Raw genomic sequence first — 27,261 nt, 5'->3', positions numbered from 1 at the left:
AAAATGGAAATTGGACTCCTCAGCACAGTGCCAACCGATCTCATGGGCACAGGCACACTCCGCAGGCCCCATCTTGTGACGTAAAAGGAGGGGAGCAAGCTCCTTGTCCCACTACCGAGGGGAACTGGGACATGGGATGGCTCTGGAAGGTGATTACATCCCGTTGCCGACTTCCAGGAAACTTCGAGCCAGCCAGCGTCCAAGTTTCTGTTTCTTGGGTTTCCTTCTGCGATGCAGGTTCCCCTGATTCGGCTCCGGTGCGGAGCAAATTCATACGACTGGGGAAAGAAGGGCACAGCATCTGCTGCCGCCAGGTTCGCCGCCGCGACACCATCTGACGACTTCACAGTTCAAGATGACCGCCCATACGCGGAGGCAGGTTAACCATCTCTTCCCAAATGACCACGGGGAAATCAACCTCCGGCTAACAAGTGGTGCAGTTGTGGATGGGCACGCACCCATCCAACCCCTCCAAGGATGCGACCACAGGCCGCACTCTCCTCGATCTCGTCCAGGACAACCAAGCCCTCCTAGCGCCGTCGGTCGCCGCTCGGTACGACAACAAGCTTCCGTTCCTGTTCAAAGTTCTCTCTATCAACAAAGCCCTGTCGATCCAGGCGCACCCCAACAAGAGGCTTGCCGAGCAACTGCACGCCAGAGACCCCAAAAACTACCCAGACGACAATCACAAGCCCGAGATGGCCATTGCAATCACCCCCTTCGAAGGGTTCTGTGGCTTCCGACCTCTAGAGGAGATTGCCCACTTTTTGCAGTCTGTTCCCGCGCTGCGCGGGTTAGTGGGCGAGGAAAAAGCCCAGGAATTTGCTGATGTCGCCAAAAGCGGCCCAGAAAACGCCTCTGACGAATCAATAGGGCGAAATAAGAAGGCCTTGCAGAAGGTCTTTAGCGCCCTCATGTCATCCTCTGAGGAAAATATGGCCGCTGCCGCCAAGATGCTTGTCGAGTCTGCCGCCGCCGCCGGAGCCGATTTCGCCGCGGGTGGTGTCAGTTCGACTCCTGGGTCAGTCTTGGCTGAGCTGGTCACCCGCCTACACAGCCAATTCGGTCCTGACCATGGCCTCTTCGTCCTCTTCTTCCTCAACTTTGTCACGCTACAACCAGGCGAGGCACTCTTCCTCCGCGCCGACGACATCCATGCCTACATTAGTGGTGACATTATCGAGTGCATGGCCAGCAGCGACAATGTCGTACGAGCGGGCTTCACCCCAAAGTTCAAGGACGTTGACACGCTTGTTAATATGCTCACCTACAATTACGCTCCCATCGACGAGCAAAAGATGCATCCTACCGAGTATCCATACGTCACCCTCAATCGGACTGCCTATAGCTCCGGGTCTACCGTTACGCTGTATGATCCCCCGATCGAGGAGTTCAGCGTGGTGCGGACCACGCTCATGGGCAGCGGATCAAAGGCCACATTTGACCCACTGGATGGCCCCAGCATTATCATATGCACTGCTGGCAGGGGCAAGATCTCGGTTGGCCCAACGGTACAGGAGGTCAAGGAAGGATATGTGTTTTTTGTCGGTGCCGCCGCCGAATGTGTTCTCGAATCTGACGGCTCGGGTGATGATGATGAATTTATCACTTTCAAGGCGTTCTGTGAAGTTGAAGAGCATCGGAATGGAACTTCATAGCACAGCGTCAGTAACTTAGGGCGATAGACAGTGACGGTGTCGGGTACGAAAGGGAAACCACAGTTACCTTACACACGGCTGAAGTCGGGACCAAAGCTCATAATTAACTGCTGCGTCTGCTCATCTTTCGTCTGCGCGATCCGCCTGTTTGAAGACCAATCCAGCTCGTATTGTCTAGCAAACCGATCGTAGGCAGAGTTGCGCTGGCACCACCGTAACAACAGGTACCGAGGAGCAACCAACATCGCCCTTTACCCGCTGTTCCGGACAGGCGCGGAACTACCCCATCGGTTGTCTAATGGCTCAGACGGCTCGGGCTTGGCCAGCCGCCTAAAATAGCAGCGGCTCGAGATCACGTCTTTATTCAAACCCTGCTCCACCACCAACGGTTACTCTGCGCCTAAGAACAAGTGATATGCCTCGCTGGCCGTCTGAGGAGAGCCATTGAGTGGATTTGAAGGATTGGGTTCCCTTTGCTGCGGTGGAACATTGCCTCATAGAGCCGGGAGGGGTCGTACTAATATAGTCAGTCTAATGTATGCCGCGGAAAGAACTCCTTATTCCGGGTCAGCAAGACATATGCTGCCGCTTCGCAGGGGCAGGGTAGCTATGGCGACCCGGGTCCTGGATATTGCTACTCGTTAGATAGCTTGGCCTGCATGCGTCTCATCGGTGCTCCGGAAAGAACGAGATATCTTCAGAATAGATAACTACAGTAAAGTTCCTCTTCCAGCACCCGGAACTTAATCTTCATCACCTAACCCTTCTGATGGCAAAGACTTCTGTGATTCCAACCACCATGGTCAAATCAGTCTTGCTCTCGTACGTCCTTGTGGGATCGGCCATTGCGCAGAGGAATAACCCGCCACCGCGTGCCTCCGCAACACAAACCTTATACGGCCAATGTAGGACCGCCGGCTAAGATGGTTAAAACATACACTGACTAAATTCTTGTGAGAAGGTGGTGGGCAGACATGGACGGGGCCAACAGCATGTCCAACGGGCGCATACTGTAAAAATGATGGAAAGTAAGTAATCTGAGTATTCCCATCTTGTGCGCTTTGCAAGTTCCTTTAATGTCGACGGAATAGCTACTAACGTGTCCCCTTATCACCTAAAGCATCTGGTACTCGCAATGTGTTCTACTCGAGTCTGGAGGAAATCCGCCCCAGTCCTCGGGGCCGGGCGCGACAATAAGGACGCTGACCACGATATTCAGCGTCGGTGGGCCGACTCCGACGGTCGTCTCAACACGCATCACATATTTGACCCCAAGACCATCCACTACCGCTGCTGCCCCGGTAGTCACAATTACATTGGTCCCGGATGATCCGTGTGATCATGAATACCTATGTTAAACTGGCCGTGGGGACTGCATCAGGGTAGACGGTAAGAGGCGTTTATTGACATGCGCGGCCTTCCTGGAAAGGACTCAATCACGAATCCTTGAAAGACTCAAATAATTTCGCCGACATGGGTCAGGCAGCGTTATAGTTAAAGATGTCCCCTCCGAAGTTACAACCAAGCCTGCAAAATGCATACCACGTCTGTCCCGCCAGTTGAATCCTATTCCGCCCAACGAACGCCAGTTGGTAGCCCGCATGATGGCTTTGCGGATAAGCTCTTTTCGGCCCACATTCCTATGTTCTTCCGACTTCCCGTCCTCTTGAAGATTTCGGATTATGCCATGCTCCCGTTCCATCTGGACTTAATTCTAGTGCACGCGATTCAAGCGGGCCAACTCATGTGCCAAGCTGCAGAAGGGAGTTTATATCATGATATCTAATTCCTTGTATGCTTGCCCCGGGGGGGTAACATGCTGCTGCACGTATACGCAGGACTTCCTACAGAATGGCAGTCCGCTATATCCTCAAGCCCTGTAGAATAGACAAGTGAGGGCAACACCATGATACGTATAATTAGCGGCCCCATAAACCCGGTTAAATGGACGTTGAGTATGCTTAAGTGGTAGCAATGTTGGTTATCAAATCTTCTAGCAAGCGCATCATAGATGCTTATGTGCTGTACAATATTACTAGCCCGGTTAGTCGTAGCCAAATTCACCACCTTGACGGATCAGTGACAGTTCTGATAGTAATGTGAACAATTACCTAGGTACCGGGAAACGAAGAACCCATCGCTGCGCCCAACGTTGGTAGACAAGTGAACCAGCAGGATTTCCTTGATTCAAGTTGATATGCATCTGCGAAAACCGAACTAATTAGTCGGCACGATCACCCTGTGTGTTTCTAGGCTATCTCGCGTAGTACCTGAGGCGCGTTAAGAGCAACCTTTGATCTACCGCCGGGCTTAGACTAAAATTCTGGAAATAGTCGTTGCCCGCCTGTTAAGCCGTTGCTAAGATCGGAGAGTTTTGCGGGGTGAGCTCGGGGGAAATGGGGGCAAACGGCACCTCACTAAGGTCACTTGGGGTGAACTTGTTTGGAAATGCCCCTTATTGCCTCGCTAGCCTGTTCTCTATTGGCTAGCAAACGCTGAAAGAGCGATCCCTGGCCTCGTCAGAATCCTTTACTTTTTTCCCCATTTGCCTCGGCATTCCTTGATTTCCCCTCTTCCCCCAATCCGCCGAGACGTCCAGTTAACCCAAAACGGAATCGAGGACCAGGAAACAGCACGGCCGATGGCAACTCACTTATTAGTCGGCCCTCGTCAGCACCGGCCGCTGAAGCTGCCAAAACTTTGCGAAATTCAAGATTGACGTTATCATGGTTTCAATTCCCCTGGCCTTAGCTGGCGCCGTAGCCGGATCCGCCTATCTCAATGCACGATTTTCGCTTGAACATGACTTGCTTTTCTTTCGCATTGCCGGCTCGACTTTGTTTAATCTCATCCGTGCGGTCCGCGCTGGAAAGGTAAATGTCTTCTACGTCCTTGAGAAACAGGCTCTCGACAGAAATGTTGCCGGACGGCCGTTCATCTTGTTCGAGGGCAAGACGTACACCTACGCCGAGACGTATCAGACCGTGCTGCGGTATGGCGCCTGGATGCGCGAGCGCCATGGCGTGTGCGAGAGCGATATCGTGGCGCTCGACTACCAGAACTCGGAGACGTTTATCTTTCTGTGGTTCGCCATGTGGTCGATCGGCGCGAAGCCGGCATTCATCAACTACAACCTCCAGGGGGCGGCACTGACACACTGCCTCCGTGAGTCGACGGCTAAGCTAGCCATTGTGGACCCGCATGTGGCGGGGAGTATTACCGAAGAGGTCCGGCAAAGCCTGCCCGGCATGAACTTCGTCGTCTTCACGCCAGACATCGAAGCTGAGGCTGGAAGACTGGAGCCGGTGCGGTACCCGGATGCGGTGGGGGCCAAGGACGACTACACCAGCTTGGCGCTTTTGATATACACGTCTGGTACGACGGGCATGCCCAAGCCGGCTGTCGTCTCATGGGCCAAGGTCTACCTGGCTGCCATGCTGACGTCCAAGGGTAGCAGCGCAGGGCCAGACGACGTTCTCTACACGGTATGTCTGCTTTATTCTGTGTTCTATGGCTAGGCTCTAAAGATCAGCCAAGTGCATGCCTCTTTACCACAGTGCCGCCTCCTGCCTTGCAGTGGGCAGCATCCTGTGGGTGGGAGGGGCCGCTGCTATCGGCCGACGGTTCTCGACCAAGACATTTTGGAAGGATGTGCGTGAAACCAACTCGACAATCATCCACTACGTGGGCGAAACGTGTCGATACTTGACGGTGGCCCCGCCCGAGATAGACCCTGTAACGGGCGAGAGCTTGGACAAGAAGCACCGTGTCCGTGTGGCCATGGGCAATGGATTGCGGCCTGACGTCTGGGATCGCTTCAGGGACCGCTTCGGCATCGAGGTAAGCTTGAGGCGTTCTGGGTTCGAAGCGTTAGGCCCAAGACTGACTTGCGGTCTCCAAACCGACAGACCATCATGGAATTCTATGCCGCCACCGAAGGTGCTCTCGGCCTCTGGAACGTCTCCCGGAATTCGTTTGGCAAGGGCGCCGTTGGCCGGTACGGAGTCATTTCCAAAACCGTTCTGGGGGGCCGGTCGGCCATCATCCGAGTTGACGGCGAAACAGAACTGCCATGGCGGGATCCCGCAACAGGGCTCTGCCAGCGCGTCAAGAGCGGCGAGGTTGGTGAGTTCATCGTCCGCCTACCCGCCGACGACACCAGCAAGCGCTTCCAGGGATATTATGGCAACGCAGCCGCCACAGATTCCAAAATCATGCGCAACGTGTTCAAGAAGGGCGACGCGTGGTATGGGCCCCTTATTACTCAGATTTGGCTCTCACGGGGCTTTCAGGTTGCTGACCGTTGCGTCACAGGTTCCGCTCCGGAGATGTGCTGAGGTGGGACCGCGACGGACGCATCTACTTCAACGACCGCATTGGGGATACGTTCCGCTGGAAGAGCGAGAACGTGTCGACGACCGAGGTTGCCCAGACCATCGGCCTCCATACGGCGGTGCAGGAAGCCAACGTGTATGGTGTGCAGCTGCCGCACCACGATGGCCGAGCTGGATGTGTGGCTATCGTACTTGATAGCCCTTACCCTCACCCAGAACTGCTTGCGAGCTTAGCTGCGCACTGCAGGGAGAAACTGCCGCGGTATGCGGTGCCTCTGTTTCTGCGCGTGCTCAAGGAGGTTGGTATGCAGAATACAGGCACGAATAAGCAGCAGAAATACATCCTGCGGCAACAGGGCGTTGACCCTGCCAATGTTGAGGGTGATGCGCTGTTCTGGCTGAAGGATGGGACCTACACCCCCTTCGGTCAAACGGAGTGGAAGTCTCTGCAGCGGGGGCAGGTCAAGCTCTGACTTTACAGGCTAGGGCTGTTACCATTTTCCTCTATCTCCATATGAGGTTATGTAGAAGAGTATGTATTGCATCTTAGAGACCTTAGACATGCAGCAGAAGGTAAAGTTAGTGTTGATTGTCGAACATTACTAATTAGTAAGTGGTATTATTTGGTACTCGCCGCATTTATGCATTTCAGGTGGCAACACCAATCGGAGAGTCGAAAACTACCATCCACCTACAATCGGTAATGATGTGATAAGCTGCTGCTTCCCATCTTTGCTTAAAACAATTTAGCCCTCCTTCCCGTTTTTCTGGGTCTGTATGATCGACGCAGTCTATCTTTGGATAACCCGGCGCGGACTTGGGGATCCCGCCCCTAACATCTGTGCGCCAGTTGTTCCGGTGTTGCGGACTCGTTCGACAGTCAGTCTGAGGTGCGGCGTTTGCTGCGGACGCCCGGGCACACCGCTGGGGGTAGGGCTTGTATGGCATCGTAGTGGGCAAACTTCCCTTAGACATCCGGGATGCGACTTTTGTGTACCAATTGGTGCGGTACCCGATGCCAAGCGGATTGATAAGGACTACCTTAATTAGGTCATCTCGATTCAACATCCATTCCCGGTGGACAAAGCTTAGATCGCCGTTTCTTCGACATTCCCATGATTCTGGTATGAGTTTAGTGTGAACAGGCCTAGCACTTGGCAGTTATGCTAGATGAATGGCATTTGTGCGGTACCTTAGTTAGTACGCAGCCGGGGCAGTTGGCCATAAAATGCGTTTCAGGGCTCTCATGATCGCCTGCGAGTCTGTGATACCGCTGCCTTCCAACTGCCGCGCCTTCCATTCGGCGCTCGGAATTGACAATGCGCATTGCATGCATCAGCACTTCTGATACCGCGATCGTCCCCTGCTTTTGCAGCCCCAAAGATGGTGACGGACGCAGTTTGCTCATTACTACCGCGAGTCACTCTCGCTGGGAGTCCCTCATTTAGGATGGAGTACTTCCTTTCAACTGATCCATCTACCTTGAGTAATTAATTCTCACATCGCCAATTTCATGTTGCAGTTCAGACACCTGACCTTCCACGACCTGACAGCCTAGCCATGGAGGCATTTCCAACAAATTCAACGTTTGCGACAACCCCATTCTCAAACGGAACGGATTCAGAATTTGGTGGAAAAAACGAGACTGGGTTTCCCGGCTTCTGGCGACAAAGAGCGCGGCTGGATGACCTTGGTCCAACAACGCGGGTGTCTGTATGGGTGCTGGTCGGGGCTTCGTTCCTCCTCATCATGCTGCGCGTGTACTGCAAGTTTGTCAGACACAAACGGCTGCACGCAGATGATAATTTTGCCATTGCGGCATGGGTATGCGTCTTACACAAGACACCGCAGTCGCTCGATGCAGAGACTAATGTCAAGTTTGGGCTAGTTGGCTCTACTAGGGACTGCCATCTGCAATAATATTGCCATCGACCTGGGATACGGCAAACATGTGTGGCAGATACCGTTTCAAAACGTCAACAACATGTATTTGATCGGGCAGATTACAGTCACCCTCACCATCTGTAGCCAGGCCTGGAGCAAGACGTCGTTCGCCATAACATTGCTGATGATTTCGGATGGGATTCACGGCAAGACGAGGGTCTTCATATGGTTCGCTATCGTGTCAATGAACCTGCTCTTCGGTATTGGGGCCATGCTGTTCTGGATAGGATGCACGCCGCTGGAGAAAGCCTGGCATCCGTATACGAAAGGGACCTGCTGGAGCCCCAACGTAGTAATCACGTACGGCATTCTTACCAGCGGTAGGTCTTCCCCCCAAAAGAAAGAAGAAGAAAAAAAGGCCAGAAACGCAGGGAGAAACAAGCTGACTGAGGGTTGCTAGCGTATTCCGGCGTGATGGATTTGGTCCTCGCCATCATCCCTTGGAAGATCATCATGAGCCTCCAAATGCAAACCAAAGAGAAAATAGGTGTTGCATTGGCCATGAGCATGGGAGTTTTGTCAGTCGTCTGAAGTGAAGTATCTCTAGCATGGATTTTCTAACTTGGCTCCAGTGCGGCAGCCTCAGCCTTCATCAAGTGTTCCTCCCTCCCACAGCTAGGAGGACGAGACTTCCCACGTGAGTACCCCCTCACATGGAGCTTGACCGAAATGAGGTGTCGTGGAAAGCCAACAGAAATACAGATGACGGGGTCACTCTGGTTATCTGGGGCACTGCCGAGGCAGCCGTCACCATTATGGCGGCATCGGTCCCGATGCTAGGGATATTGGTGCGTGGCTTTAGGCCACGGCAAGGTCGCAACCATAACAGCAATAGTCGGTCGAGGACGACTTTTGCCAGCTTAACGACGAATTCCTCTAGAAAGGTCTACTATTATAACAAGCCTAGGAGAGACCTCGTCACTATGACTGGCTCAACATGGGCAGGTGGAAGCCGATAACCTTCGGAGTGTCCTGAAACCTAGTGTTTGCTACTACAGTTTAGAGATTTGAAAGGTATTCCTTCAATATCGTCGATATCGGTGTGGATCCTGTGTACATTTCGTGGATGTGCAGGCGAGTTGCGACAAAGGGAAGACATGGAGACTCAAACCTACCGCCCCAGATCTAGACTTGGACCCCGGTTCATCTGCCTTTCTGCAAAGTTCAATGCCCTCCGAGATGGCTAGCCGTTCGGGCCCTCCCGTTCCATTTCTCAGATGCAGGCCGTCAATGGTTGCTGCCGGTCGATATTTTTAGCTTTTCACTGATTAAATTTCCGGGAAACGGGGGCCCCCTATTCAGCCGCCAAATTGCTCTGGCGGAAGATGACACGCCACTCAGGGCACCGTTGTAACCTCAATCTTCCGGCATATACAAGAACCAAAAAAAGGTTTCAATATCATTGGTTATTTCCGATCTGAGCTGAGATGTGGTCCACAAAGGCAAACCGAAAGTTTGGAAACTCCCAGCAACCAGGACGTTGAGGTCCCTTTATGAGGCCCTGACTGCCTCGCATGGTGAGCAAGGCGTTGCATTTTCCGAAAAGGATGCTCCGTGATAAACACATTAATATACAACCTGCCCAATATAGTCTTCAGCGCTACACTCTCGAGGCTACCTAAATCCGCTGATGATGGGTGCTGGGATAGACATCTGGGAAGATAAAATACGAAGGCTATGCCTCTATTCTACGATGACTTCAAGTTGACAGTAAACAAAAAAATACCTGAAAGAATCCAGACGAGGAACTGTTTGACGTTCAAAGTGCTTCGGCGACAAGCTGTATCCGACTATTCAAAATGCTGTCTCTGGCTGTCCTGTACCTCGGCTTTATGGTGAGGTAAGCTTGCCCTTGGCTTTCGTTCCCTTCAGAGACAATCGTTATGGCCTAACTAACACATGTGACGACAGCGCCGTCATCGGCCAAATAACGCTCAACCCGACAACCATCCGCACCGGCCGGCCGGGCCTACCAACTTCAACAGTCACCGTGACAGAAACCAAAACCCAGACCGATACAGTGACCAAGACGGAAAGCTACATCCAGCAAGTCACGGTGACTGCAACCAAGACTAGCACCGTCACCAGTGTGAGCACACGTACCAGTATCAGCACCAGTATCAGCACCACGACTGTCCACAAGACGGCCACTGTGACCAAGCCCTGCGGTGCCAGCTGCCCTACCATCACGCAAACGGCGACGGCGTGCCGCTCCTGCTTCGTGCCGCAGTGCACAACCACCGCGGTGCTGACGCGGCCGTGCGGCTGCGACGGCGCCTTACCCACCGCAACGGTCGCTTTCCCGTGCAGTAACCCGGACTCGTGCAATCAGATCGGGTGCACGACGCTATATGATGTGAAGACTGCGGCTTGCTAAGGGGCGTGACGGAGTGGGTCATGGTTGGTTCGGGTAGAAGGAGGGCCAGTCCCAGTCTGGATTACAAAAAGGGAGAACTTGCCGGAATTATTTGACTTATTGCTACGACAACCAACGTGTGGCGGAGAAGGGTTTAGGGGTTCTTCGAGCTGAGTGTTTCCGTGGGTATTATAGGTCATCCCAAACCGTACCACACAATGCATCCTCCTCGTACATAGACTCTTGCTCGGTGCTCGTAGCAAGGTACTAGTGTCGCAGGTCCCTGAAATGAACATTAGGAAATGTGCAGCTTCCGCGTCACCGGATGTGTCGTGCGAGTTCGAGGTATTAGAGCCATGTACCTTACCTTTGCAGATATTTCTGTAGGCTGTGGTGGTATTGGGACCTTGTGTTCGCTTGAAATTATCAAATGGCACAGGGGGGGTGTGTCACGGCCCCCGTGCAAGATGGGTTTGCTAAGGCGTGGAAGAGGTTAAATCGAGTATATCTTGCATTGTTCTCTGGGCCCGACATCGGTTCACCCAGTTGCAAATTACTCTGGAACGCGCTTTGCCCACTCCTTGTCCGGGTTGGACCCAATGCAGCAAAGCCATTATCTCATCTGTACGCGCGATAATCACCGTAACCCCATGTATCTTTGGGCTCACAAGTTACAACCGGCTTGGGGCTTGGCATTCCCAAACCGGCGGTGTGACGGACATGTTCTGGTAACATCCAGGCTACTATAATCAGTCGCGCGCGTAGACGCTGCGGTTGGGATGCTAGGCTGAGGCGAAGCTGCAGCGTGAGCAAATCCGGGGCGGAGATAAGCGGCTTCCCAGCTCATTTTTTATTCGGTGGGCATGGATTTGGCAGGCCGTGACGCACCAATTGGGATGCTGACTGTCTGAAACAAAGGGCTGCGGGCACTACGATGAGTTGTCTGGGTAGGTTAGGGCCTCCTACGCGTTGTTTACCTAATTTATATGCATACGGCCCCTCGAAGCTGGTGGCGGAATGTAAGTATTAGTAAACGATTTCAGCATCAGAGTAATTCTTTACTACAAGACGCTCTGCCCCATGACGTACTGGGATCATCGTCTCTTCGCATTCGCTGCATGACTGTAAATAGCCGAACATGCCGGACGCTAGGCCCCCAAGCGCATGGGAAAGCCCATAGGCAAAAAAGATGGTGGTTCCAAGGGGCTGGGTTGTGCCACCGCGGTACAGTACGTAGTATACACGGAACAGCTTGGAGCCGCTGCATCGGGATGCCTTTAGAACCAACAGTTCTGTCGGGTCTACCGCTTGTGAAACGACATGTCGCACCCTTGCCCACTTTTGTTTCAGTCTGGGCATGAAGGCAGGGTCAAATGGGCAATTATTTCTTTTTGTTCCTCCCAACCAAATCTCTCTCATTTCTCGATCCAGTGGCAGCTTTCCTCGATCTGTCATTTTCTGATTCGCAGTGTCGCACGCCGACGGCCAATCCGCGCGTCCAGCATCATCCACGCCTAACAAAGCAAACTCATATCAATCACAGCCCAACCCAGTGTCGGTAGCGGCGAAGTCTCAAATTTAAGTGAGTCTTTTCTTTTCTACGCAGTCAAGGTGTATTCCATTTCCTTCATCTACTGCGGGCATATCCCACCAGGCCGAACGCCAATACTATTTTCGCCACATTTTGCGGCTCGAAGAATCCCTTTCTTGCCTTTGACTTTGTGTTACTCGAGATGTCAAACAACTTATCGCCATCAACGTTGCTGACAAAGCCGTCAGACCTTCCGTCGGGGAGATCGTCACCATTCTTTCCCGAGGAACGAGGCTTGCCGTTCTTCCTCGCCCATAAGAGGCTGGAACCGGTTAAGAAACGAGCCATGTCAACGGGCGGATTGCGCATCCCGGCGACGGGTGCCTTCAGTTTCCGCCGATTTAGCGCGTCTAGCACATCTCCGATACCGAGTCCCACTGTCAAGGTGCCGATCATCGGTACAAGTAGCTCAGCAGCTCCTGATGCTGCTAGCGGCCAGGAAGACACTCTACTATTTCCCAAGGTATACGAAGAGGCATGGGGCGGCGCGGACGTGAGCCGGACCGACCTGGAAAGGGCACGCATCTTCTTGCTACGCATTGCCTCCATGGGCGTGGACCCAGCTTCCAGCTCGACGCTGCGGGCCATCGCCTTGGACCACAAACACAACCGAACCGTCCCGGGCCTTGCTTCGGCTGTCCAGACCTCCATCTACGGCAACCGCCATGCCCAATTCGACACAACCCCGTTGTTACAGGCTGTGCGCTTCATGCTCATCAAGGCCAGGGTCCCCGAGAACCCATTCACCCAGCGGGCTAGAGACGTGCTGGACTTCTTCTTCGACCCCACACTCCATCGGAACTTGAACCCCCCACCGCCTGGCGAGCTCGTGCGGTACGCCTACCCCTCCGGCCGGCTGCGTGTGTGCATCATTGGCGGCGGGCCGACAGGTCTAGCATCGGCCATCTCGCTGGCCGAGAAAGGCGCGGGAAAGGTCGAGGTGCACGTCTACGAGCGGCGGTGGGTGGTCACCGAAAACGGCACGATTGACTACCCCGCGACCGCGAGGCGCCGCGACCAGGTGGTGACGCTACAGGACTCGGTCACGAGTCTGCTCAGTCCGGGATCATATCAGGCGCTGTTCGAGGGCCGCCCCGAGCGCGTGTGGCCCGGCTCGGCCAACATCCAGATCCGCAAGGTCGAGGACCGGCTCCTGAAGCGATGCCAAACGGACGAGTTCCACGGCCTGATCCACCTGCATGCCGAGGGCGTCACGAGGGAGGAGCTGGCCGCGGGGAAGTGCGGTGACTTCCACGTCTTGCTAGGCACCGATGGCGCCGCTTCGTGGGTGCGCAAGAGCTATTTCAGGGGCTATGAGAAGGAGCGGGGGAGGAGCTACGCGCTGGGACTCGCCTTCGACCGCGGCTCCAAAGGGGGTTTGCCCTGGAGCCAGCCGCTTAACATGTTCCTGACCCTGGGCCAGACGAGGTACCTCCTGAACGCGAGCGACTATGATGGGCGGGGATACCTCAACATGCAGCTGACTGAGGACGAGTGGGACAAGATGGTCAGTGTTGACGGGCAACCGATCCATTTCGGTCGGCCCGCTTGTCTGCGGCGTCTGGACGGGAGTATCCCCGAGGGTTTTGACGAGAGCCGCGTGTTTGCTCCGTCTGAAGACAGGAATTCGTCGCTGTGGAAGTCCATCGAGGACGGCCTCAAGCTATTCGGTTTCAAGGAGAGTGAGGTTACCAACGTCGTGCGCATTCCCATCGTCGTCCAGGCGGTGCGAGAGGGAGTGCAGATGCTACCCCTGGAGGATTCGCGCTTCGTCCACCGACCACATGCGCTCGTCGCCGTCGCCGGTGACGCTGCCATGACGGTGCACTTTTGGCCTGGGCGCGGGCTCAATAGCGGCATCAAAGCTGGCATTGCTCTGGGCGACGAGATTTGCCACGCTCTCAGGGGTGGTAGGTTCGCCGGCCTGGAGTTGACCGCCATGAAGGAGTACAACGACTTTATCATGAAGCTACAAGGCCGCGAGCACGACAAACGAAGTATTCCCATCCTCAACCAGTCTGGGTCCCCCGAGATGCTGGGCTGGCTGTTGAGCAAGGCTCAGTCGGTCCCGGACGAAGTGGCTATCGAATGGTAAGAACCATTAGACGAGACAGAATCTGAATTACAGTGCATAACTGACAGGACCGTCCGCTAGGCTCGTAGGCGCTATGACGCAGATTTCTGACCGACTAGAGCGTCGCAGCGACTGGTATGCGACTTTGACAGAGGAACAAGAACCCCTTTCCGGAGGCTGTCGAACTAACAACTATCTAGGGCCTTTCCCCATGAAGCCAATATCGAACCACAAATCCGCATTGTCCTCCGCCAGTTGCACAGCCTCACGCTCCGCGAGATGGCCGTCAGTTTTCCGTGGCCAACCCGCGAGATGGCCGGTGCTGAGGTGCTACCCATCCGTTCCATGCGCCCAGAGGAGAAGAGCAAATGGCTGCAGCAGCTCTGGGGCATGCTCACCGCCGAGAAGAACAAAGAGACCGCAGCTCGAGAGAAGGACCGGGCCCGTTCCCGCGGCTCATCTCCTTCCAACGCGCGATTTGAAGCACCCCGCCCCAACAAGAGCAGGCCAAAGTCCCCCCTGCAGCTCGGGCGTAGCAGCAGTCCGCAACCGCCCGCACCACTCGTCGCTCCCCCAGTTGCCCAGCTCGAGACGCTCAGCCTCAACACATCGCAGGAACGGCCTCCGGGATCTCTTCGTAGAAGCAACGCGATAAACAACAGCAGATGGTGGCAAGGGCCAGCGTCAGAAACTGCTGTGTCACCTATCACCCCCGACCAGCCGAGACGATTTAGCGGCACTCTGAGCCTGGGTGTGCCGGGATCGGAATTCAACCGAGAGGGCGGGGATGGGAACGTCAGCTATTACCAACTGACTGATGGGGAGGGGTATATGACCGGTGCTGACGAGGGACGGTTTCGGCCGAGATCCCCTGGCTTTGGTGTTTCATCAACGAGCGGTGGTGATGTGGGCTTGACGAGGTTGCTCAGTATTAAACGACCAACCGATTCCGTCTTGTCGGATGCCATGGCATTGGCGTTGTTCCGCGTCGATGAGGACTAGGGTGGACGGCCCGTTTTGGTTAAATGTAATAGATCCAGCGGTCGGAAAGCAGGAGAAGGGTGCTGTCGGAACGGGAAGCAACTTAAGATTGCTGGCCGTCTTGACCTAATTAAATTATACTAGAGACCAGAACTAAAATCTAGACGAACTAATATTTCTGATTCACTAATATTCGTGAGTAAAGCACTTGGCTTGTTTGTCCTTCTCGTGCTGGCTCAGAACTGCCGGCGATTACGCGGGTTACTAATTAGCCTGGCCCAAGTTGAATGTAACTAAATCTTCCAAACACTTACCAACTTAAGCCTTTTCCTCTGTCTCAGATTTGTTCTATTCAGCATAGCCGTGTACTTCTTTGGCGGCGTCTGTAGGTTTTCGAAGGCCCTCCTCACATGTCGCGGTTGGATCAGGCCCGCCTTCACCAGCAGCCTACTTCCGGCCCTCTGTTCTCCATCTCTGACTTCCCATGAACTCTCAAATGGCATCGAAAACAATCCCTCGACGGACTTCTTTTTTGTCCTGGTCCTTTCTCTGACATGTCCTACCTTGGCCGCCCTCGCCTCCTGCTCTTTAGCGGCCACCGCATGCTCTGTCAGGCTCTGTACCCACTCGCTCGTCAAGAATCCCAGAATCTCCAATACATCCTCGGTGGACTTATAGTCTGCTATCATCCCCAGCCCGCACCACTCCCGAAATGTCTTTTTCTTGCGATAGGTAAACGAGGCGGACCTGCACTCGGACCAAGTAGCGTACTCCTTAGCCGTCATACCCTTTGTGCGTTCGTCATTCTTGAGGAGGCGGGCTAGAAGCCACGGGTTGGACGTGCTTCCTGGCAAAGGGCCGAGTTCCGTTTCCGCGCTACCTCCTCCGCTTTCAAATTCATCTTCAATAGCAGCAACACCTGGAACCTCCGAGGCATAAGGGAAGAAGGAGATGGTAGACCAAGGTAACGGTGGTATGGGCACTTCTAGCGCGGGACCCGTCGTTCCTGATCCGGCCTTCTTGTGGCGGAGGTGAGATTGGTCATCGTCAGCGTCAGGATCGGCATCAACTGGGGATGTGGCCGCTGCGTCCGCTTCACCCCCTATTAAAACGTCGACTTCGTCGAGGTCGAGCTCATCGGCAGCCTCATCTTCTTTGACCCTTTTGCGGAGCAGCTTCCAACGCATAAAGTTCCGCAGGCGGGCGAGCCGTCCCGGGTCATGACGGACCTGAAAGAGGACGTCATCGATGGTGAATTTGGACTTTCCACGACGGGCGGCCAATTGACCGGCCGTCGCAATCTTGTGGTATCAACAGTTTTTTCTCGGCGGAACGGACTGGAGTCTACTCAACCTACCACCTGCACCACCTGATCCCGCACGATATCTTCCACCAAAGTAGTAGTCTCGACGGAAGGTTCCCCTATCTCTCCAGCAACATACATCATCTGTAAATCAATGTGTGTTTGTTAGCTGTGTGATATTGTACGCGAGACGACGGACGCGGCCATATCAACCTACCCGGAGAATCTCGTCCCGGTACTTTGACCGATTTTTGTCCATACTGTTGGCTGTAGAAACGCACTAAGTGGGATATTGGGAAGTGTGTTGTTAATTATAGCGAATGATCTGGGAATGGAACTTGAGGCCTCAATATATGGAAAAAGTTAGCATACGTTAACCAGAGTGCCATGGCTGCGTTGTCAAAGTTGGAGCCAAGGCAGGGCCGTGTGTCACGAATGCTAAACAAAGAAGCTTAGACCGATCCGAACTGGTCTTTATAGGAAAGTATTGGTTCTGGCATATTTTTCTTTGTTTCTCAACATTGCAATAGCGTTAGCTGTAGGAATTGCAGTACTTTTCTACACTGTCACGCGCGGCATCGTGATCCTAGGTCTCGTTCGAACGAGCCAATGCATGAGTTCGCTTAGACCCGACATCCAGGTGAGGCAGTCGCGTGAATACTGGTCATGATTGTTGGCATGGGATCTTATTCCGTTAGCGATTTCTGTCCGAAGTCAACTTCTGTCAGTTACAATAAGGTACTCGAGGATTGAAAGCATATTGTTGCTATTGGTTAAGTACGGGAAAGCCTTTATAGCAATTGCTTCAATTAATTCACCTAAGGGGTCCCACAGGGCTCACCTCGCTCCCCAGGTCTCATAATCTATTATATAGCCTCCCTGTATAAGGTATCAAGGTAACAACACCCCTTCTTCCACGACGGTCTGTCAACCATCCGGCGTGGTCATTCCGGGGAAAGCGCGCGGCCCCTTCTCTGCCAGAAAACTCTTGAGAACTGCAAGCAATCGCATAGTTCAGGGTCAAGATAGACGGCCATTCGAATGTCGCTTGGCATGATCTTGGCCCACTCAATGCGACCCTTACGCGCGCGGTTGTTGGCCAACTCCAGGACCTCGGTAAGCATAAAGGCCACGACTCTGGTGATGCCCGCGACGCATTCATCCCCAAACACTACTGACGTATCTCCAAATCGGGACAAGAACGACCTGATTCGGTTGCTTACGTAGGTGATGTCGAAGTTAGGTATCCGGAGAGCGTCTGGTTGCGTAAAGTAGCGGTAGCACCAACGGTCCAACTGCGATCTTTCGTCGTCCTGATTATGGCGAGGGAATAAGAGTTCGGCGGCAGCGGAGAACCCCGGATTGCCGGTGTGCGGAATTACGGTGCGTTGCAAATAGCTAGTTCACCCTAATTACTTGGACTTCTACGACGAAGATGTGTCACGATTGCGTAAGTCGTAGATATTCCTTGTCTCCTGGCTCGTGGCGAGCACACCGTGGACCGCCTCAATGTCTTGTTGAAGCTCCGCTTATTGTTTGGTTGGAAGCCTATGCGATGATAGTTGGACGATATGAAACCGAGCAGCCCGCCCAGCCAATCCCAGCCCTGCCTTCAACATATCCAGTTCGTCGAATATGGAAGTTATGGGAGGAGGCTGAGAAGATATGACACTCAATAGGCTCACCCGCTAGAAGTCCGAAGGCTCGGCAGGAACGCTCAGAACCTTGTTCCTTTTTTGCGGGTTTCCGTTTTGATTTCACCATGTGAAGACCGCCCTCCACTTGATGTGGCATCGCCCTCTTGCTCTTCTATATGGAGATTCTGTATGCGGAACGACATTCCTCAGTGCTCGTTCTGGCTATGTAATATCTATTAGTAAGACGGAGAGAGAAATAACACTAAGGTACCTATTCAACTAGCATGAGAACTGACCATTTAGTCGTGATGTCGAGTGCATCAGTCGCCGTTTTGCACCGAGGGCAGGACCTTTGTAGGAGTTTGAGATTGACGAAGACTATACTCATGTTGATCTTCATCCCACGACGGATGCAGGCCTGGAGGGGTTTGAAGTGTTGGATTAAGATCATTGCCGGAACAGTTATCCTAGAGAACTAATTGTCGCTTCAATACCATGTCATCTCCCTTCAGCTTCTTGAAGCGTGTCTCAAGCAGCACATACAAGTCCTACAGCTAATGTCAGCCTAGGGTGTTAGTAAAGAACCGCCGCTGGGTCTGAGGCGCTCACATCCTAATCGTCGATCCACTCTTCCGAAAGAGTAAGGTAGAAACCCAAGGCATCTTCCGGAGTAACTGGGAAGTTTCTAGTCGGGTCTAAGGTGCGGATGTATATGGAGTTTGAAAGAATGACCTGTAGCTGAGCGACTTTCCCGGCGAGATCTATAAGCATGCTCTTCACTTGAAAATTCGCGCCAAATGCTTTTTCGCTGTATCCAGTAACATGTGGCCAGACCCCTCCTGTATTTTAAGCGTTTCGCCAATTGCGGCGAGCTGTTGTGATTGCTTGTTTGCAACAACTTCATGGCCTTTTACGTGGGAAAGCAATGTCTGCTGGTTTCGTTCCCGTCGATCTAGTAATTCTCGGACCTCATGGATCCGGGCTATGACCGTCGCGTTATCGGCGGTGATGATTGTCTAAGTATTAACTAAAGTATCAGACCGTAGCTGCTGCCAAGCGGCGCTGAGAAAAGGCTGTGTTCCAATATGTCACGGTGCTTCTCGGAGAGCGCAAAATAGCCGCATGTACTCACCTTGCAGCAAGTACAGTAGAAATGGATAGATTGTTAGTGTTTTTGCACAGCTTATTCGGCAGCTCGCGCAGACGCTCCCTCTCTCTCGCCATCCACTCCACCCTCTTGTAACCATCTAAATTTGTTCCTGGAGCCTCCTGCCAGCAAAGCGTCGTTGTACCGAGGTACGAATCGATCCAGTGCTTCTTTGATTAGTAAACCGCATTCGCCGATAACCGACTTTGTCGTGTGCTCTATACTGCGTAGCGCTGGAGAGTGCTCGTGCTGATCGTACGTCGCGATAACCTGTTTATATAGGGAGGTAACTAACATGCAAAAGCACCTGAACGAACGTGCTTAAGTCTTTCCGGAGTTCCTAGTATTCCTGGGCGCTAGACGATACGTCAGAGGATCCCACACCGAGCGCTTTTCCCAGTTGGATGGCAATCTGGCGGACCGTGATGATGTCGCCAAGACTGCCGAAAGTCAGCCCCACTTCCATGGTAGTAGCACCTTCGTCGGTAGCCTGCTCAGGGACGCAGCATATGTCGTAGTAGGACAATTGTGCGATGTTTGAATTGTGCGGGGAGATGAGGTGCGTAGGGATTTAGGATGCTGCCTGACGAGGCTGTGCCAACCTACCTAAAGTTCAACTATGTGAGTCGCTACACACCACGTGGGATGCCTCTAATGATTCGTCTACATCTCGACAGTTTTCTCTCCCATTTGTAAGTGGTTGCGGAGCAGCAGTCATAATCATAATTGTGTCAATGTACAGCAGCTTAAACTCTAGTTCGATGCCCCTTTCGTAGGGATGGCTCAATGGTTTAAGGCAAGAATAGTATAAGTTGTAGATTTATAGGAGGTTAGGTAACTGAGGTAGCACTACATTAAAACTTTAAGGTTTTGAACCTCACCGATTCATAGGTACCTATTTACTACCTACATTGAGGAAGGTACTACTAATATATCATGAAATCGTGAATACCTTAAGGTACACAGGAACATTCCTGTTATTCGCTTAGCCTATCTGATTTCACTGGATAAGTAATTTAAGGTTAACTAAGAAATATCTATAAGCCTGCCGGAGTTTAGTGATCAAGAAGCCGTATCATCTCCACTATGTTTAGTACCACTTTTCCATCCGTCCCGATCTGGAAACGTTCACCCGACGTCTTCATCCCCCAAAGGGGTGCGAGGAGAAGAGGCTCCCCGGCTGTACTAGGTGGTCTAAGCGTCCATAATGGTATTACAGGTATTTGCGAAGTCCATCGAGGTTGTTTCTAGGGCGCGTACTCCATACGAGAATTGGCGGTTCGTATTCTCAGGAGCTAATCTGGGTTAGGTTGTGTTACTACGGCATGATTAGTGTACGAAATCATCTTCTCACAGAATCTTGCAATTGATTAGCTATACAAGGCGGGGACTCACATACGGTAACAAATTCGCTCGCGCCAACAAGCCCTCTATTTCTAGCTCATACTCAAGGGCGGCTCATCCGAGTGGAGCAGTTCTCTCCTTGAGCCGAAGGGCAACTGCTCGTACCTTCCTAAGGGGTTATTGTTCGGTTTATGGAAGGAGCTGCTAATATAACGAGCTAATTAAGGCTTTTAAGCTAGTAAATTACTGCTTATATGCCGCTTAGTTGTATTAAACCGCTCCTTTGGCTGAGTTGGGATATATTCGCTCAAAAAACGAGCGGTTGTACGTTCCTGGGACTCGGCGTGGGACGGGTAAGATTATAATTGGCCATGCTATTGAATAGAAATAGAGCATTCATCTGTCCCCCCTACCGTAGAGGGAATAAGGTTAACTTGACCCGACCCTGTTTTGCAAGTGGTTATTTTGCGTTTCAGGCATCTAATTAGCTCCCTTCGGTAATGGGTTTGTATTGGTTGGTTTATTGCGAGAAGGAGTCGTCTGAGATAAGGTACCTATGGTACTTGCTATCTTGGACAACCTCCTGAGCCCCCTCGCTCAATATACCGTCAAGTGATAGGTCGTTTTTATTGTTGTGCGAAACGCGCCCCAGGATAGGAACGCAATTCGCCATGCTGTCAAACATGGTAACATTTCCGCGGCAGTGAGTTCTCACGCTGCTCTCGTACCGTATGATTTCATGTTGGTGTAAGGAATGGAGTAACAAATATGATCTGATGGTGATGTAACAAACAGCAAACGGCAGTTCCACGTCAGACGCTTCTTCTGCTGTCGCATGATTATTCACAGCTTTAGCATGGCTAAGGCACCGAATTACTTGGAGACGTACACTGCCATATGATGCCGGTAGATTCTGTTTCTTATTCTGTCCAGCCGAAAATCAAAGTATTGGCTGGCCTTCCTAACCGCCTCCAGGAACCGCATTATCAGGCATGAGCACTGAACAAGATCAAACTGCATCCTCTCCGCCAAGAGCTCCCGGTTACATCACAAGAGAGTCCCGGTTCCCTCCCCTAAAGAGTGCTTGCTATGGCCACCGACGTTGAACTCTTTCACCGAGTGCCATTCCTTGCCGTAGCCTTCTGGTCCTAACCTGCGATTGATCTAAGCAGAGGGGTTGCCATTGAAGGCAAGCCGGTTGACCGAGCCGCTGGGGAGACCAGTGATGACACCAGAAACAGCTGTGTTCCTGATGTATGTGCACAGCGCCTCAGGAGACCTATTACCGAGCAGAGCCAGGAGGTAAGCAGCAAGGCCGGCAACGTGAGGAGAAGCCATGGAGGTGCCGGAGATGGTATTCTAAATCAGTGGTGGTTAGCATCCCAATTTACTACTAGTAGTGATGGTATACTATTCAAATATCCTGGGTAACTCACAGTTGCTGAGGAACTGCCAATCCAGGTACTCAGGATGGAAGTGCCAGGCGCCCAGATGTCGACAACGGAACCGTAGTTAGAGAAGCTGGACTTGGCGTCGTTCCTGTCGGTAGAACCGACGGTACAGACTGAGGCTTCAGAGGCGGGAGAGTAGTTGGCGGCGTTTGCATTATCGTTGCCGGCAGCCACAGCCAGGAATACGCCAGCGTCAACGAGGGCCGCCGCGGCTCTATTGATCGATGCGGAGTAGCCACCGCCGAGGGACATGTTGGCGACAGTGCCATTGGGGCAACTCCGGCTGCGGGAGTCGGTGGCAACGAAGTTGATGCCGGCAATGACACCAGAAGTGCTACCAGAACCATCGGCACCCAGAACCTTGACGGCATAGAGCCTCGTCCTCTTTGCCACACCGTAGGTATTGGCGCCGATAGTGCCGGCAACGTGGGTACCGTGGCCATTGCCATCAGTGTTGGAATTGTCGACAAAGTTGGCAGCAAAGGTAGCACGGCCACCAAATTGCTGGTTCAGAGGTCAGGAACGAGATGTGATGATGGGAAGGATGTCACACATACTGAGTGAGAGGTGTAGATACCAGTGTCAATCACGTACGAACAAGTTCCGGCGCCGGCACTATCGTCGTAGGTGTAGGTCGTGGACCCCCTGGACCTCGACGAGAGGCGGGCGATGCCCCAAGGAGCGCCAGACTGCGAGACATACGTGTTGATTCTGAAGATGGCCTCCTCCTCGACGTACTCGACCTTGTAGGCGAGTGTTAGTCACTGAGCGCATAGCGCGGGCCAGTACCTGGACAGGATTGTAGTACTCACCTCGGGCAGGGCGCGGAGCTCCTCAAGGGTAGAGGCATCGATCTTGCCCGCAAAGCCCTTGAACTTGCTACCCTTATAAACGTGCTCGGCCTTGGATTTGCCCGACTTTCCGAGCCGGCCAACGGCACGATCTAGAACATCGTCGTCGGCGTCATCCTTCAGCTTGATAATGTACTTGCCAGGAACCACCTGGCCGGCGCGGGCGGCGATGACCGGAGCGCGCTTATCCAGCGGCTCAACAGCAGGGGCCGCGAGCACGGCGGGCAGGAGGGCGAGGAGGGCAGTGGAGAAATGCATCTTGACAGAATCAGACCAGGAGGAGGCACTCGGATATGATGTTAACCTGGGTGGTGAATCCAGACCACCTTCGTTGACGGGAAGTTTGGCGATATTTATCTACGTCCTCACTCTAACCTAGAACCTTCGGGACGGTGATGACCTACCGGTTTCGATATGCTAGGAAAGAGCACATGCGCCTGACCCGGGCCAAGAACGGGCCTGCCGAGTTATGGCAGGAGTTGTTCGGTGCTTGGCGGCGTGATGACACTCGTCATGTTGGGGGGTCACGACGGCGGCGCGGACTACATCGACAAAGGGCAGGCCAAAGGAGAGACACCTTCCCGGTTTGGTTCCTCTGCCGTCTGTGACGGTGTCCCACGCAGGAGGGCGGGCGCTCCCGTGTCTGTTCCGGACCTAGAGGCGACCGACGACCGTTAGAGGGAGAAGGACCTAACATTTCGGGCTCTAGGAACGCCGCACGTTGGACGCGCCAAGCTTTCGCAACGCCCCATATAGGGGGCTGCGTGACATATAGGGTTTAAGTCGGTAGGTCGCCGATCCCTGCTGTCCCGTGCAAGAGGACTCGGAGCCGCCCGACGCGCCATGAGGGCCTGTTGGCCACGGGCAGCCCTGGTTAGGGTGTGGTGGACGCCTTCGAGATGGCAACCCAACGTCAACAGCGGCTCACAAATCAGAGTTATGATCAGTACTCGGATAAAAGGCAGCAGCAGCATGGCGGTTAGCTGGATGTCCCGTCCCTTTACCGTTATGGCAGGGACATGGTAGGATATGGGCTCAACCCTGTGCTCTGTGATGGACAGCTGCGTCGCATCTCGCTCGTCGCATGGTTTGCGTGGCTCTTTCTAGAAGATCTGTAAGACACATCTTCGGCCGATTGTTGACAGAGACGGCGACGACTGTCCCTTCTGCTTCCATGCCTTTGCTCCACAGCGTTGTATGTCAGCCGCGGGGGGGGGGTGCTGGGTGAAACAAAGCACGACAGATGACTGGCCATCCAGGATCTGGGGACAAATGCTGGTGATGCATACAATGCATACCGATGCAACAGAATCAGGGATGTACCAAATGGCGCCATTGCATTGGTCCACATGGGAACGGCAAGTGAACGACGGCCTCGGCAGTCGTTTGTAACAAAGTGGGGGAATGGTGGGGACGATGTGCCGATGGTCGGTGCTGTGGTGGCTCGCCTGTGTATCGTGATCTGGACTGGAATGTGGGTGGGCTGCACTGGCTGGGCAGGTGGTATTAAAGCGATGATAACTGGACCTGACCTGAGGCGGAACTTTTACGCGGTCTTCTGAGGCTCTTTTTTTCCGTGATTCAGGAATTAATTTATCGGTCCTACTAGTTCCAACAACCGGGTCTCTCGGTTGTCGGTGGGCAGGGGTTGTTCTGAGTGTAATATGTTATTTTTCCCGGGTCAGGACCATGAGGCACCGCCGCACAGCCAGAGGTTTCTAGGCCCGTTCCTGCATCAAGGCCGTACGCCCCGATCCCTCCGCTAGCGGCCTCACTCCCACTTCACAACAACCCAATCTCTCCTATGGCACGGTTTCATCCAACATGGGTCATTTGCCAGGTCTTATCGTGGCCGCCTTCCGGATCGGGTAACGGCCAAGTTGCACTCTGGTGCACAACTCTCCTTGTTAGCTCCGATTCAGAACGTTACTGGCTCACATCTCCGAGCCCGGGTGAGGGGGTTATCAGCTGCGTACGCTGCCATGCAGGGATTAGCTGTGCCGCCGCAGTCCTGGCGTATGCTGGTCAATCCCCTGAGCTGCCGAGTTGAGGGCGAATTCCCGGGTGCTGCGCCACTTAAGTCGAACTCGATGTGGGCGGGTTTAAACATGTCTTAGGCAGCTAGAATGATAGAAGCTCTTATGCAACACAGGTGCCATTTGCTCATTCCGCCCGAACGCTTGGCTGAGAAGTTATAAGCGAACGCAACGCCCGCCAGCGATCTTTGCCCGATCGAGAAACACAGAGGCTGTGCTCAGTATAGAAACCCTCTCACCTCAATCCCCTAAGATTTTAATGCATTATGCATTACAAGGCAGCAAGCTACTAAGCATTTGGACATTATATTTCTCAACTCGCCCGTAAAGACTAGTTGTAAGAGTGGTGTTTCCCCAACCCTCAAGCTTATGTGGTTTGTTCTCCCCATGAACCTGATGAACCCCTGTCTAGTACTAGATTTATGTTACAATCTCAGACCACCGCTATCAGAGCACCGCTATCAGAACACCGCTACCATTGGTAGGGCCATAATTACATGTGATTTGGTATCTATACCGTAGTACTACATACCGCTTGGACAACGAGTACCGGGCTCATTATGGATGGTTCCAGCAAGGGGGCCTTAATTTAGACTCGATGAAACACGGCACTCCTTCGGCGGTTTGCGCCGGGTACATGCTATGAACCACATGTAAACTGACATCACCGCCCTTAACCGTCTGTCGGGAGGTCCACATTGAACGGTACGGCAGTCAACGAGCAGTCGGGTTGACCTGGGAACAGACCGCAGCCGCTGGCTGATATTTGTCGGGTCGAATTTGCCTATATATTCTACTCTGGTTCAGATAATGCTCTATCAAAGATCCCACAATTTATGCTTAACTCCCTAAGACAACTTTATTTACCTTCAAGCTAGCATACTCGGAGCTCACCGCGGGTGAAGAGGAGAGGTGCTCGCCATGATTATGAAAAGCCGTAGTTACCGAACCCCTGACGGAGCAGCGGGGATGAGGAAGGGGCATTGAAATGTCACGAAGCCTCATCCCTGCAAGCCTTCATTTTCTAACACTGCACGGACACCTGTCGAAGATAAGGCAGAACGCCGAGATGTGTATCTCGAATTATAATGAGCATTGGGGCTATTCGTGATGGCGGTGATCATGCCAAGTTGTCGTCTAAACCTTGGGCAATTCGACGGATGACATTGACGCGCTTGGAGATCGCTTGATAAAGGACCAAGAGAAGTCCTGAGAACAACACTCAGCAATAGTCAGTAACAAAGCTGTGTCCGTGGAGGGCACTGGAGGGACTACTGCGAAATTGGGTTCCACGACTGTTTCTGTAAACTGAGCCTGCACCAGGATAGGTAATATCCTTTGCAGCTGTTCGCTTTCCGCCGGCTTTGGACTTGCCACTAGCCCGTTGGCTTTGGTACAGTACATGTTTTGTTGTTACCCCTTGTTCCGTTTCCGCTTTTGGTGACTGGTGTTGTGACACTTAAGGTGCAATTGCAATTGCGGTTCCGCTTTTGCAACAGGTGTGATCTCGACCACGGGCTAAACAACCATGAAGTCTGGGCGCCCGTATGACATTCCCCCGTCGCATCCGAAGTGCCCTCAATCCAAATAATGGGGTCAATGGGTAGTTGTTAACCCTGAAACAGTTGCATCTCCTCGTTTAGAGATTTGGATGCCATGTCTGTAAATTAGCATAGTCCCCAGGCTGCTCTTCTTTGCCAAGGGGTACCTTATTCTATGAGATTGAGAGATAAATTCTGGGTGGAGACTTGCGTTCCCCGTGTCATCACCGAACTCAGTCGTACAGAAACTTGATATTTCTGGGGCTTCTTTTGATTGGTGATGCGCTGATAGCGGACTCGCTCGGCGCCTGGGTCAACACTGCGTCAATATACCTCGCCGCCATGACCCATGGCAGTCTCCTTCGTTTGCGCAAGCGGGCAGCAAAGACCTTTCCTGTGGATCACCGGGTTAGTAGGCAACACATCTGTCATCCAAGATTAGAGTGAATATGGCAGGGCGCATTAACGAGCCCAGCCGTTGCTGCTCCTGTTTTCATTGATTTAAGGTTATATAGCTAGCGACCCGCCTCTAGAGAGTATGTATGGCCCCATGTGCGTGAATTCTGCATTTTCTCTCATGGATGATTTGGCGCTCACTGCAATTTGTCATGTCTTGTTTCGCGTCGGACGCACATCTGCGGCTCTTTGGCTGTTGTCTGAGCTGCGGGACGAGATACTGTACTGAGGAGATTCTGATTACGGTGTGCAGCCTTGAGATACTACAACTACTTCTTTTGACGATAGGTACCGTCTGTCTGTATGTCGGTCCTATGATGGAACTGGTTGCCACTGCTTGGCGCTGCCGGAGTTGATCACCGCTCTTGCTCTCGGTCGGCTCGCCTAAGTTCTCAGGTTCGTGATCGGGGAGTCCTAAGGCAGGCCGCAAAAGCCGCAGCTTGAAGCGGCCAAACGCATGCGCAAGGCTATTTATAAGATCCTGACTGCTTGCACTGCCGTGGTCGGTGCCTACTATGAGGCCAAATTAATCACAGCCTGGAATCATTACCAGTATG

General features: G+C 53.0%; 7 protein-coding genes across 7 annotated transcripts; 5 read left to right on the top strand and 2 right to left on the bottom strand.

Annotated features, from left to right (window-relative positions):
• Positions 1 to 231: 231 nt before the first annotated feature.
• On the top strand, positions 232 to 1,658 carry PMI1 (Mannose-6-phosphate isomerase; the record flags this gene model as incomplete). Its single annotated transcript, XM_071060910.1, has 2 exons — positions 232 to 375; positions 441 to 1,658. 2 exons carry the CDS (start codon positions 232 to 234, stop codon positions 1,656 to 1,658), a joined length of 1,362 nt encoding a protein of 453 aa, XP_070917011.1.
• Positions 1,659 to 4,384: 2,726 nt separating this feature from the next.
• Positions 4,385 to 6,465, top strand: FAT1_1 (long-chain fatty acid transporter fat1; the record flags this gene model as incomplete). Its single annotated transcript, XM_071060909.1, has 4 exons — positions 4,385 to 5,143; positions 5,196 to 5,498; positions 5,567 to 5,904; positions 5,973 to 6,465. The coding sequence occupies 4 exons, from the start codon at positions 4,385 to 4,387 to the stop codon at positions 6,463 to 6,465; spliced, it is 1,893 nt and encodes a 630-aa protein (XP_070917010.1).
• A 1,087-nt stretch (positions 6,466 to 7,552) lies between these two features.
• MFIFM68171_05488 (uncharacterized protein) lies at positions 7,553 to 8,895 on the top strand (the record flags this gene model as incomplete). Its single annotated transcript, XM_071060908.1, has 5 exons — positions 7,553 to 7,816; positions 7,881 to 8,256; positions 8,337 to 8,454; positions 8,509 to 8,573; positions 8,639 to 8,895. The coding sequence occupies 5 exons, from the start codon at positions 7,553 to 7,555 to the stop codon at positions 8,893 to 8,895; spliced, it is 1,080 nt and encodes a 359-aa protein (XP_070917009.1).
• Positions 8,896 to 9,735: 840 nt separating this feature from the next.
• Positions 9,736 to 10,313, top strand: MFIFM68171_05487 (uncharacterized protein; the record flags this gene model as incomplete). Its single annotated transcript, XM_071060907.1, has 2 exons — positions 9,736 to 9,776; positions 9,848 to 10,313. The coding sequence occupies 2 exons, from the start codon at positions 9,736 to 9,738 to the stop codon at positions 10,311 to 10,313; spliced, it is 507 nt and encodes a 168-aa protein (XP_070917008.1).
• Positions 10,314 to 12,025: 1,712 nt separating this feature from the next.
• Positions 12,026 to 14,959, top strand: MFIFM68171_05486 (uncharacterized protein; the record flags this gene model as incomplete). The annotated part of the gene is made up of 3 exons (XM_071060906.1): positions 12,026 to 13,974; positions 14,039 to 14,092; positions 14,158 to 14,959. 3 exons carry the CDS (start codon positions 12,026 to 12,028, stop codon positions 14,957 to 14,959), a joined length of 2,805 nt encoding a protein of 934 aa, XP_070917007.1.
• Positions 14,960 to 15,231: 272 nt separating this feature from the next.
• Positions 15,232 to 16,500, bottom strand: SPT3_1 (Transcription initiation protein spt3; the record flags this gene model as incomplete). Its single annotated transcript, XM_071060905.1, has 3 exons — positions 15,232 to 16,239; positions 16,296 to 16,385; positions 16,459 to 16,500. The coding sequence occupies 3 exons, from the start codon at positions 16,498 to 16,500 to the stop codon at positions 15,232 to 15,234; spliced, it is 1,140 nt and encodes a 379-aa protein (XP_070917006.1).
• A 5,033-nt stretch (positions 16,501 to 21,533) lies between these two features.
• On the bottom strand, positions 21,534 to 22,929 carry MFIFM68171_05484 (uncharacterized protein; the record flags this gene model as incomplete). Its single annotated transcript, XM_071060904.1, has 4 exons — positions 21,534 to 21,728; positions 21,806 to 22,324; positions 22,378 to 22,563; positions 22,633 to 22,929. The coding sequence occupies 4 exons, from the start codon at positions 22,927 to 22,929 to the stop codon at positions 21,534 to 21,536; spliced, it is 1,197 nt and encodes a 398-aa protein (XP_070917005.1).
• Between the last annotated feature and the right edge of the window lie 4,332 nt (positions 22,930 to 27,261).

This window comes from Madurella fahalii (genome assembly GCF_045866475.1).
Source record: "Madurella fahalii IFM 68171 DNA, scaffold_2, whole genome shotgun sequence".
In the NCBI taxonomy this organism is placed as follows: domain Eukaryota; kingdom Fungi; phylum Ascomycota; class Sordariomycetes; order Sordariales; genus Madurella; species Madurella fahalii.
This window is presented reverse-complemented; position numbering and strand designations above follow the sequence as displayed.